Source organism: Typopeltis vanoorti, chromosome 1 (assembly GCF_054136105.1).
Source record: "Typopeltis vanoorti isolate ZY-2024b chromosome 1, IOZ_Tvanoo_1.0, whole genome shotgun sequence".
NCBI lineage: Eukaryota > Metazoa > Arthropoda > Arachnida > Uropygi > Thelyphonidae > Typopeltis > Typopeltis vanoorti.
Window position 1 is genome coordinate 80,958,713 of NC_143549.1, and position 12,681 is coordinate 80,971,393.

General features: G+C 35.2%; 1 protein-coding gene across 1 annotated transcript in view; it reads right to left on the minus strand.

Moving 5' to 3' along the window:
* Positions 1-12,681, minus strand: part of LOC150110132 (F-actin-capping protein subunit alpha-like) — a 123,877-nt gene that overhangs the window by 16,914 nt on the left and 94,282 nt on the right. Inside the window, exon 8 of the mRNA XM_090391625.1 lies at positions 677-739. Coding sequence (XP_090247751.1) covers positions 677-739 — 63 coding nt within the window. The remainder of the gene's footprint in view (positions 1-676; positions 740-12,681) is intronic.

Sequence of the window (12,681 nt, forward strand, 5' to 3'; positions counted from 1 at the left end):
TAGATGTCCAGCTAAATCTGGACATGATTCTGTAACACCCGTTGAATAAGATAAGAAGTGCAATTTGGTCTAACTATTTCATCCACCTCAGCCAGTAGGGAGGTTAAAACGCCTAACAGCATTTTGTCCTCAAGCAAAGACTGTATGTTCACTAAACAAAGAGATGCTACACATTGATAACTCTTGGGCAAGAAATGTTAGCTTTTTTGAGGAAAATAGCTTATTCAAACATTTTTGATACTGACAGTATTGCTCCCACATGTTCTTTTAAGCTGATTTATTGTGATTTAAATATATTTCAATGAAATGCAAACAGAACTTCATGATCTAGATTAAGGCCCCATTATATCATATCATCTTAGGATTCTGAAATAATTTTACAACAGAGATGGTACAAATTCAGAAATACTAAGAAATTTGTTACTATTTCTTGGAACAATTTTAATATCATCAACTGTTTCATAAATTGCTGATAGGCTATATTTAATTGAAGCACAGATTCTGTGACCTCACACATAGGATTGATGTGTGTATGTGTGCATATAAAATAAAAAATCATATCTTGAAATACCTCAGCAACTTCTTAGACAATTAACAAATGGAAAATAGCATCTGACAAAAAAACTGATCTGAACAGTTCATGAATGAATGTAACAGATTAAAAAGAGTTACCAACCTGATATTCATTTTCAATTTCATCAACAATTTCAACAAAGTCTTTTGCCGTCTGAGATTCTGTCTAAAATGAAAGCATCAAAATTTAGGAAAATTGAAATGAAACAGAGAAATTAAATTAAAAAAAAAAAAATTCTGTTAGAGCAACATCAGTATTAGTAATTCAATGTACTGTACATTATCCAGACCTATAATCTTCACAATTCATGTTATGCATCACCAATGTTACTCATCTGTATAAAAAGGAACTATACATTTAGGATTGGAGGTCTTTTAGCATAAAGCTCAGACGAACTTTTAAATTGATGAGATTTTCAGATTTTAGATGTTCAGCTAACATCTTAAATTAACTGAAAAAAATTTTTTTTAGGAAACCATACTCGTATTCTCATTAATTTATGGTTTTTATCTACTTTTTATAAAATTAAGTCTTGAATAAAACAATGAAAAAAAAAAAACATAACCACACAGAAAATAAAAATAATAATAATAAACTATTACTATTAATTCTCGTAGACAGGCTTATACGTTGGTTATGCATTTCTAAATCACTTAGGGAATTGAACAACGTAGATCCGAATATAAATTAAATTATACTTTAATAAATATTTCCGATATTTCGGCAACATCACATTGCCATTTTCAAAAGGAACTTACAAAAAAGGCATATGCACGCAGGCACTACAACACAGTAACTGAGAATCAAGACATGAAGCTAATCCGAGAAGTCCTGATGGTGCCCTCTAGCGGGCTAAGTAGGTGTTCTTGGCCGTTGGGCTGAAGGTCTGCTGACGTATGCCTCCCAAATTTGGGACAGTCGCATACAACCAAATTTGTTGAGGTTTGGGGAGTTTCTTAGGGCTGAGGCTGATTCCATAAATAGTCTTTCGAATTTGTATTTACTATGGTGTATTACTGTAGCTTTCTTCCACCATATTCTGTGGCGTGTATCCAGAGCACGGTCTGCAAGACCAGAATGGCTGTACCTGTGAAACCGGATGTAGTCCTTGTGTTCAGAAATTCTGATATTCGCTGTCCTGCCTGTTTGGCCAAAGTATGACAGTTTACAACTGCAAGGGACCTGGTATACACAAGGTAGGTCTAGGGGAAGTGGTTGGTCTTTGGTGGAGCAGATAAGGAATGCCAATTTTCTGTAAGGCCTGTAACAGGAGGTGAGGTCATGTTTTTTTTTTAAATTTTGGTAATTTTTTCCGAGGTGCCTCGGATGTAGTGAATGGTGATGGGTTTAGAGTAATCTTTGTTGTGGAGGGGGGGGGAAGGGGCGTGGTTTGTAGGTTTTAATATTTTTTGGATTTTTTTTTGGGGGGGGGGGGGGGGGGTAGCTATTGGCTGAGAAAGTGTTGAGGATGTGATTTAGTTCAGTGTTTAGAGCCATGTCGTTAGAACAGATTAGTTTAGCCCTGTTGTATAGTGTTTTCACTACTAGTTTGTCACAGTATCTGAAACTGCAACAATCTGATATAGCAATGGAACTAGTTTAAAAAAAAACCAAAACTAACAGACAATACGGAACTGAAATCCTAATTGGTGCCACCTATTGTTGGATAAAGAAAGGAAAAAAAAACAGAATTAATTTGATCTTATCATAGGAAGCCAAGTCACAAGTACAGGGCACTTCATATACTCCTGGATATGACAAAACAGAGTTTGTCCTTAGGCAAACAGATGAGAGTTGCCAATTTGAAATATGGTTTGATGTGGTGTGGAGCTGATATTTATTAAGCACTCTAGATATCTTTTTTGGATGTGCCTGAATGCTTGGGATGGTATTGCTGTAGCTTTGTGTATTAGTAATAGAAGGGAGCATTTATTTTTTCTATTCTTTGGAGATTATAGCCATTGGCTAAAAAGTGTGACACAAGTAAATGAGTTTAGTAGTAAGAGCATTATCACTGAAACAGACAGTTCCTGTCTTTGTGAGTAAGTGTTTTTAAGATACCATATTTCTGAGCTGGATGATGGTGTGACTGTGCAAATATCTCCCTGTACATGTAGGTTTTCCATAAAAAGAAAAAGATAATGAACCATCAAAAAGGCATGAGACTAGTGTATCTAGGAAGGGCAGACAATCAGTTTCCTGTTCCATTGTGAAGTGTATTTTAGGGTGTTGGCTATTTAAATACACTATCTGGACCATGTGGATGAATAGCAAACAACACTTCATAGCATCAAACCACTGGTTTGAGAGTAGCTGTATTCATAGGTAGGTTTTTTTAAGTGTTCTATATAGCAATTGGCTAAGGGGGGGGGAGGGGGAAGCATTTACAAACAACTTATCCAGATGTTTGTAAATCTTTCTTTTCCATGAAAAATAACCTGCATGTATTATAAATTTAAATAATTCGAATTATAATGGGGGGGTTGTGATCTTCATATCCAGGTTCTAGGCCAAGTGGCCTCTTTCAGACTCAGTCCATCTTCTTCTTGGTCATCCCCTATTCCTTATTCCTCTAGGCTTATATGTTAAAATCTTTTTTTTGGTAATCCTTCTCTCTGCATTCTTGCTATATGGTCTAGCCAGTTTTCCTATATTTAATCACTGAGTCTGTTATGGAATTGATTTTAAGATTTTTAATTATTTTGTCATTTCTTTTTTTTATCTAATAGGGTGAGATTTTGTGTTTTCCTGAGGAATTTCATTTCTGCTGCCTGAATTCTCTGTATATAAAGAGAAAGGGTCCAGATCTCACTCCCATATAGTAGTGTGGGTTTGGCTATTGTTTTGTAGCCTCTAAGTCTTGTGTTTCTGTATGTAATTAGATTTAAAGGTTCTATTAATTACTGCAGTGATTTTTATAGTCTGTCATCTTAAAATCAATATCTATTTCATCTATGTAAGATAGTTTACAGCCTAAGTATTTGAAATTATTAACTTGTTCAGTTATTTTATTATTTATTACAATTTTACATTTGACATTGTTATCTCCATGAAAAGCCATGACTTTAATTTTTTCTGTTGATATTTCCAGACCTGGAAATTATACTCAGCAATACATAGTCTCTATTTAAGCTGTAAATCAACAGTAAGGATTGAAGGAAGTACAGGAATATGATTTGATGTTAAATCAGGTATAAAACAAGGGTGCATATTATTTCTTCTGTTTATTCATCATCTATATGAATCACATTATGAAGGAAAGTGGTATTAAATCTGTTAATATCAAAATTGCAGACATTAATCTTAGCTCTTTACTTTGTGTGGATGATGTTATACTTATGCATCAGTCCTGTACAAGTCTGCATAAACTTACAGACTTGTACTTGATCTGGCTAAATTGAATAACTGTTGCAATAAATTTGGAATGAAAATCAGCAATAAAAAGACAATCAAAATGAGCACAAGACATCAACTATATCTTGAATGATGAACCCATAGAACAAATTAAACATTTCAGCTTATTTAGGCACAATTTTTACTGAAGATGGCAAATTAAATATGGAAATAGACAACAGAATTAGAAAAGCAAGTATGGTAGGAAGTCAACTGAATAAATTTATATAGAATAAGAAAGAAATTAGTGAAAACACTAAACTAGCTGTTATACAAGACAGTGTTCAAACCAATTTAACTTATGGATGTGAGAGTTTGGTTAGATATAAAACACTTGATCAAAGACTAGAGAAAACAAATATGAGAGTTCTGAGAAAGATTAGAAGAGTGAACAGATGGCATCAATGCCAGTATTATATTAAAAATAAGGGTATTAGGAAAGAACTTGATGTTAGCATTTCAGAAACGTGTTAACAGATCTAATCTCAGGTGGTATAGTCAATTAAATAGAATCAAAGAGAAAAGGTTAGCAAAATAAGTTTTTTTTTTTTTTTTTTTTTTTTTTTTGCCAGAATGGCCAGAAAAAGACCAAGGTTTAGGTGGATTGATACAGTGAGATATGCCTTAGAAGACAGAAATATAAGATCTGATAATATTAGAGTCTAGATATAACTATCGTAATATTCTGTATATCCCCTCCCCCAAGGGTACAATTTAAGAATCAAGATTTTTGATGATAGCATGACAATGTTTGTTTCTAAAACTTAGTTTCAAAAGTAACCTAGAGGTAAGGTAAGTATGGTAAGGCAATTTTCAGCATGAAATTGCTTGAATATTGCATTACTTAAAAGATGAACTGTCCAGAAGCTTCTATTTTGCTATTTGGTCATTAAAAAAAATAATAATTATATTTATTACCCTTTATTTTAATACCTTTTTTTATATACCAAACAAAAAAAAGGTCAATTTTTCAAGACATTTTATACACTAACACAGTTCCTTTATGCAAATTAAAACTTTTAGATATTGGATTCTAGAAAGAAGAAAAGTATTTTTGTCTCATCTCTGATATCACATTTTACCATCATCATAAAAAGAAAAAGGGGTGCTTAAGGGTCAAAGCTGTATAACTGAGAGGAGACCTCCACATAGCCTTAAAAGGAATGCAGAGAACCAACCAGGGCTTCTGACCTAATGTCCAATCCTCACCTTCTCGTGGTGCACCCTGTTGGGTATCTACTTGGATACTGAACGCTCGAGGATGGGCTGGCAATTTGGGATTTAGCCAACCAAATTGTATTCTTATTGGTTAAACCAAAATAAAAAATAATGGAATGACATGACAAAATTTCATGCCGGCTGGGGCGTCGCCCGGTTAAACAAGGCCTCCCCCCCCGTTGTTTTCGCCAGGGAACCAGGGCGAACAGCAAAAAGTCAGCTACTGGAACAAATCTGAAAACAAACCCCAACTCAACATCACCAGAGTTAAAGATCGGTACTATCAACAAAAGAAGCCTGAATGGCAAAGAAATGGAGCTAGCTGAGGAATTAGATAAGTACCAGATCGACATAATAGGGGTGACTGAAACAAAAAAGACAAAAATTGGTGAGATCTTTCTGAGCAATAAATACAAAATGTTATATTCAGGAAATGACAATCAAGGAAAAGAAGGAGTAGCCATAGTATTCAACACAAAATACGAGGCTAATCTTCTTGAATAGCAGTCAGTCTCGAGTAGAGTAATGTAGGCAAATATGAGAATGGGGAACTGGACAATGAGACTTATTTGTGCCTATGGTTCCACAGAAGGTTCTACTAAGATAGAAGTGGAGGAATTTTTGAGGTTTTTTAAAGCTAATAATAATGGCAAATATCTGTTGGATTTCTGCTCAGGACATGGACTGGTATTACTAACACCATGTTTCAACATAAAAATGTGCACAAATTCATATGGAGAGAAGAGGCAAGGAATAAGAAAAGTCTCATTGACTATGTTATTGTTGATAATGATGTTTTCTCCCTGGTGCAGGACACCAGAGTGTACAGAGATTTGAAATTGGAAGTGATCACTATTTAGTCTTGAGCAGGATAAAATTGAATTTCATATTGAAAAGAATAACATGTAAGAAAGTTTTAAAGCAAATAAAAGTTGAGCAGCTCTCAGATGTGAACTGTAGACTAAAATACACAAAGATTATTGAAGAAAAAATGAAAGAGTTTGAGAACAGGAATCAAACCCTGGAGATTCAGTGACAAACTCTGAAGAAAACATTGATTGATTCTGCCAGAGAGGCATGTGGTGAGGTTGTCTGCAAGGATAAAAAAAATCAGAACTCCCTGGTGGACACAGGAAGTTAAAGAGGCAGTGAAGGAAAAGAAGAAAGCATATCAAAAGTTCCTGGCAAATAAGTCAGCTTGTGCTCTTAAAGAATACAGAGACAAATGCAAGAATGCTAAACACTGTGTAAAACTAGCTAAACAAAAGTCATGGGAGGACTTTGGCAAGAATATAGAAAATAAATATCAAGAAGGTGGTAAAATATTCTGGAGGTTGTTGAAGAAGCTTAGGAATGGAGGAAAGAGTGCTGTAAAAGGATTTAGAGATTTTTTTTACCCAAGGTAAAATACTTTCTACATTTATATCTCCTCCTGAGATTTTTATTTAATAAGGTTAAAACACCTTATGGTAACTTGTTCTGGTAAAATACTTATAAGCTTTGTATTACTAAAATCTTGGTATTTCTAGCCTGGCTCCCATTGATGAGACCTTAATAAAGGTCGAAACCGGTCTGGGTAGTGGCCCCTTGCCTTTAATACAGAGCATCGTACATCTCCTCCAGGAGATGTGCTTTACATTAAGGGTAAATATTAAGATTAGTGATCAGAGCTTATTCTACTTTTTACCATGAGTTGCCTTGGTCTTGCACTGCGTGCAGGGTCAGCTAGACTTGCAACACTTGCAGGTGCAAACTTGACTTGTTTGTCTGTTTGCTTACTTGGGAAATGGAGTAAAACCAGGTTAAAAAATAGCTTGGTATCTTTAACATATATATATATATATATATATATATATATATATAAATTTTTTTTTTTTTTTTTTTTTTTAGTTGGTCCTTGTTGGGGATCTAAATAGTAGAGTAGGAAATGATTGTGAGACATACAAAAATATTTTGGGAAAATTTGGAGAAAAGAGCAAAGCTAATAATAATGGCAAATATCTGTTGGATTTCTGCTCAGGACATGGACTGGTTATTACTAACACCATGTTCCAACATAAAAATGTGCACAAATTCACATGGAGAGAAGAGGCTAGGAATAAGAAAAGTCTCATTGACTATGTTATTGTTGATAGTGATGTTTTCTCCCTGGTGCAGGACACCAGAGTGTACAGAGGATTTGAAATTGGAAGTGATCACTATTTAGTCTTGAGCAGGATAAAATTGAATTTCATATTGAAAAGAATAACATGTAAGAAAGTTTTAAAGCGAATAAAAGTTGAGCAGCTCTCAGATGTGAACTGTAGACTAAAATACAGAAATATTATTGAAAAGAAAATGAAAGAGTTTGAGAACAGGAATCAAACCTTGGAGATTCAGTGGCAAACTCTGAAGGAAACATTGATTGATTCTGCCAGAGAGGCATGTGGTGAGGTTGTGTGCAAGGATAAAAAAATCAGAACTCCCTGGTGGACACAGGAAGTTAAAGAGGCAGTGAAGGAAAAGAAGAAAGCATATCAAAAGTTCCTAGCAAATAAGTCAGCTTTTGCTCTTACAGAATACAGAGACAAATGTAAGAAAGCTAAACAGTGTGTAAAACTAGCTAAACAAAAGTCATGGGAGGACTTTGGCAAGAATATAGAAAATAAATATCAAGAAGGTGGCAAAATATTCTGGAGGTTGTTGAAGAAGCTTAGGAATGGAGGAAAGAGTGCTGTAAAAGGAATTAGAGATGATAAAGGTGAAATGAAAACAGGAGAAAAAGATATCCTTGAAGTATGGAGTAATTACTTTGAAAAACTGCTAAATGAAACAAGCAGGGATGACAGCACAGTAATAAAAAACACTGACCAGGCGTGCAGTCAGGAATACATATCCATACTTGAAGTAGAAAAAGCCATCAAAGACTTGAAATGTGGAAAGGCAGCAGGAGTAGATGATATTCGACCAGAAATGCTGAAGTATGGTGGTATAAGAGTCTTACAGTGGCTGCACTGCATAGTTCAGAAAGCCTGGACAGAGGGAAGAATTCCCGATGATTGGAGTAGAGCTCTCATAGTACCCATATATAAAAAGGGAAATAAAACTGAATGTGAGAATTACAGAGGTATTTCTCTACTGAGTGTTCCTGGCAAGATCTATGCAAGTATACTTGAGAAACGGTTGAGAAGAATTGTGGAAGAAAAGCTTGGTGAAGAACAAGCTGGATTCAGGCCAAATAGAGGCTGTCAGGATCAGATCTTCACTTTACGACAAATAGTCGAGAAAGCATGGGAATATAACAAAGATCTGTATTTAAGTTTTGTCGATTTGGAAAAGGCATATGACAAGGTGCCAAGAGAGAAGCTATTCAATACGCTGCAGTTATATGGTGTCAATGGGGCATTATATCAAGCAATACTTAGTCTTTATTTGAGTTGTGAGTCAGCAGTTAGAATTGAAGGAAGTACAGGAAGATGGTTTAATGTTAAATCTGGTGTGAGACAAGGATGTACATTATCCCCTCTGTTATTCATTATCTATATGGATCACATTATGAAGGAATGTGGTATTAAACCTGATATCAAAATTGGAGATGTTAATGTCAGCTCTTTGCTTTATGCGGATGATGTTATACTTCTAAATAAATCCGCTACAAGTCTGCAAGATTCTCTGACTAAATTGAATAGCTGTTGTAATAGATATGGTATGAAGGTCAGCAATAAAAAGACAAAGACAATGAAAATAGGCAGAATCATTGAAAATGTCAACTGTGTTGTGAATGGAGAACCTGTGGAACAAGTAAAACATTTCAGCTACTTAGGCACAATTTTTACTGAAGATGGTAAACTAAATATAGAAATAGACAACAGAATCAGCAAAGCTGGTATCGTGGGAAGTCAATTGAATAAATTCATATGGAATAAGAAAGAAATTAGTCGGAACACTAAATTAGCTGTATACAAGACTGTGTTCAAACCAATTTTAACTTATGGATCTGAGAGCTGGGTCAGAAGTAAAACACTTGACCAAAGACTAGAGACCGCCGATATGAGAGTCCTGAGAAAGATTAGAGGCGTGAACAGATGGCATCAATGGCAATATCATATTAAAAATGAGGATATTAGGAAAGAACTTGACATTGTCAGCATCCAGGAATGCGTTAGCAGAGCTAATCTCAGATGGTATGGTCACTTAAATAGAATGGGAGAGGAAAGATTAGCAAAACAAGTGTTCTCTGCCAGGTTGGCAGGAAAACGACCCAGAGGAAGACCGAGATATAGGTGGATTGATACGGTACAAAGTGCCTTAGACGATAGAAATATAAGATCTGATAATGATGGAGTCTTGACAAGTAACAGACTGATTTGGAGGAAAATTGTAGATAGGAAGTTAGTAATGATGTAATTTTTTCATGTAGTACTGTCATATCCTGTACACCCCTTGAGGGTACATGGCAGGAATTTGATGATGATGATGATGATGATGATTTTTTTTTTTATAAAGAATTAAATGACTAGAACCGAGATTTAAGTAAAAAGGTTTTAATATAAAAACGACTAGTTTTGGCTTAACAGCCTTCATCAGGTGAGAATATAAAAGAAAGAAAAAAGAAAAAACACTAAAACACTGAAGCTTAAATAAACCATGAACATCATAGAGAGTCTCTATACATAATTGACACTAAATCGTTGCGGTTGTATTTAAAGCTGTTCTTTCGTTAGTTGTATTGTTGGGAAAGTGCGTGCTAGTAGCATCTCGTGAACGCCAGTACATGATTACAGCTGAATGACAATCTGGGAGGTTGTAGCTCAAGTTATTTAGATGAACAGGATTGAAGATGATTTCTCTAGATTCCATGATTTTTCTCTCTAGTTCATCATTGCAACGGAAGATGTTAGTAGATTTTTCCCAGCAGACTTTATGACTTTGGTTTCGATCATTAGGATTAGCCGAGAAAGGATACAAGATAATGCACTGGCTCACTGTCTCTTGTAAGTAATGTCCCTCATGTGTTCTTCCATACGCAATTCGACAGATTTGTCTGTCTACCCAAAATAAGGAATATCACAATCACGCAATATTTTATATACACCAGGGTATTTGAGTTGATGATGACAAGGTTTTGGGTGGCTTATTAAGAAACGGATCTTTGGAAGTGGAGTGAACAAGGTTCTGATATTGTATTTTCTTAGAACTTTTGCTAATTTATGTGAAACTGTACTTATGTAATGAATAGATATATTGCTTTTGAATTTATTTGTTTCTTCTGAGTGATGTCTAGGAGGATTAAGAAGGAATTTTTCAATGATTCTCTTGGAATATCCATTAACTTCGAAAGAAGTTTTCAGATGGTTTATTTCTGTAAGAAGTTCATTTGGGTCATCCAGAAGAGAACGGGGTTCTATGTCCCAAGGTGGAAATTATTCCAAGCTTATGAGGAGGGAAGTGATGGGACTGACTATGCAGATATCTGTTGGTATGTGTGGGCTTTCTATATATCGATATTATGAGTTTACCAGAAGAGCGAGTCAGTTTGACATCAAGAAAAGGCAAGGAATATATATATATATATATATATATATATATATCATCATCATCATCATCAAATTCCTGCCATGTACCCTCAAGGGGTGTACAGGATATGACAGTACTACATGAAAAAATTACATCATTACTAACTTCCTATCTACAATTTTCCTCCAAATCAGTCTGTTACTTGTCAAGACTCCAACATTATCAGATCTTATATTTCTATCGTCTAAGGCACTTTGTACCGTATCAATCCACCTATATCTTGGTCTTCCTCTGGGTCGTTTTCCTGCCAACCTGGCAGAGAACACTTGTTTTGCTAATCTTTCCTCTCCCATTCTATTTAAGTGACCATAATCATCTGAGATTAGCTCTGCTAACGCATTCCTGGATGCTGACAATGTCAAGTTCTTTCCTAATATCCTCATTTTTAATATGATATTGCCATTGATGCCATCTGTTCACGCCTCTAATCTTTCTCAGGACTCTCATATCTGCGGTCTCTAGTCTTTGGTCAAGTGTTTTACTTCTGACCCAGCTCTCAGATCCATAAGTTAAAATTGGTTTGAATACAGTCTTGTATACAGCTAATTTAGTGTTCCGACTAATTTCTTTCTTATTCCATATGAATTTATTCAATTGACTTCCCACGATACCAGCTTTGCTGATTTTGTTGTCTATTTCTATATTTAGTTTACCATCTTCAGTAAAAATTGTGCCTAAGTAGCTGAAATGTTTTACTTGTTCCACAGGTTTTCCATTCACAACACAGTTGACATTTTCAATGATTCTGCCTATTTTCATTGTCTTTGTCTTTTTATTGCTGACCTTCATACCATATCTATTACAACAGCTATTCAATTTAGTCAGAGAATCTTGCAGACTTGTAGCGGATTTATTTAGAAGTATAACATCATCCGCATAAAGCAAAGAGCTGACATTAACATCTCCAATTTTGATATCAGGTTTAATACCACATTCCTTCATAATGTGATCCATATAGATAATGAATAACAGAGGGGATAATGTACATCCTTGTCTCACACCAGATTTAACATTAAACCATCTTCCTGTACTTCCTTCAATTCTAACTGCTGACTCACAACTCAAATAAAGACTAAGTATTGCTTGATATAATGCCCCATTGACACCATATAACTGCAGCGTATTGAATAGCTTCTCTCTTGGCACCTTGTCATATGCCTTTTCCAAATCGACAAAACTTAAATACAGATCTTTGTTATATTCCCATGCTTTCTCGACTATTTGTCGTAAAGTGAAGATCTGATCCTGACAGCCTCTATTTGGCCTGAATCCAGCTTGTTCTTCACCAAGCTTTTCTTCCACAATTCTTCTCAACCGTTTCTCAAGTATACTTGCATAGATCTTGCCAGGAACACTCAGTAGGGAAATACCTCTGTAATTCTCACATTCAGTTTTATTTCCCTTTTTATATATGGGTACTATGAGAGCTCTACTCCAATCATCAGCAATTCGTCCCTCTGTCCAGGCTTTCTGAACTATGCAGTACAGCCACTGTAAGACTCTTATACCACCATACTTCAGCATTTCTGGTCGAATATCATCTACTCCTGCTGCCTTTCCACATTTCAAGCCTTTGATGGCTTTTTCTACTTCAAGTATGGATATGTATTCCTGACTGCATACCTGGTCAGTGTTTTTTATCACTGTGCTGTCATCACTGCTTGTTTCATTTAGCAGTTTTTCAAAGTAATTACTCCATACTTCAAGGATATCTTTTTCTCCTGTTTTCATTTCACCTTTATCATCTCTAATTCCTTTTACAGCACTCTTTCCTCCATTCCTAAGCTTCTTCAACAACCTCCAGAATATTTTGCCACCTTCTTGATATTTATTTTCTATATTCTTGCCAAAGTCCTCCCATGACTTTTGTTTAGCTAGTTTTACACACTGTTTAGCTTTCTTACATTTGTCTCTGTATTCTGTAAGAGTAAAAGCTGACT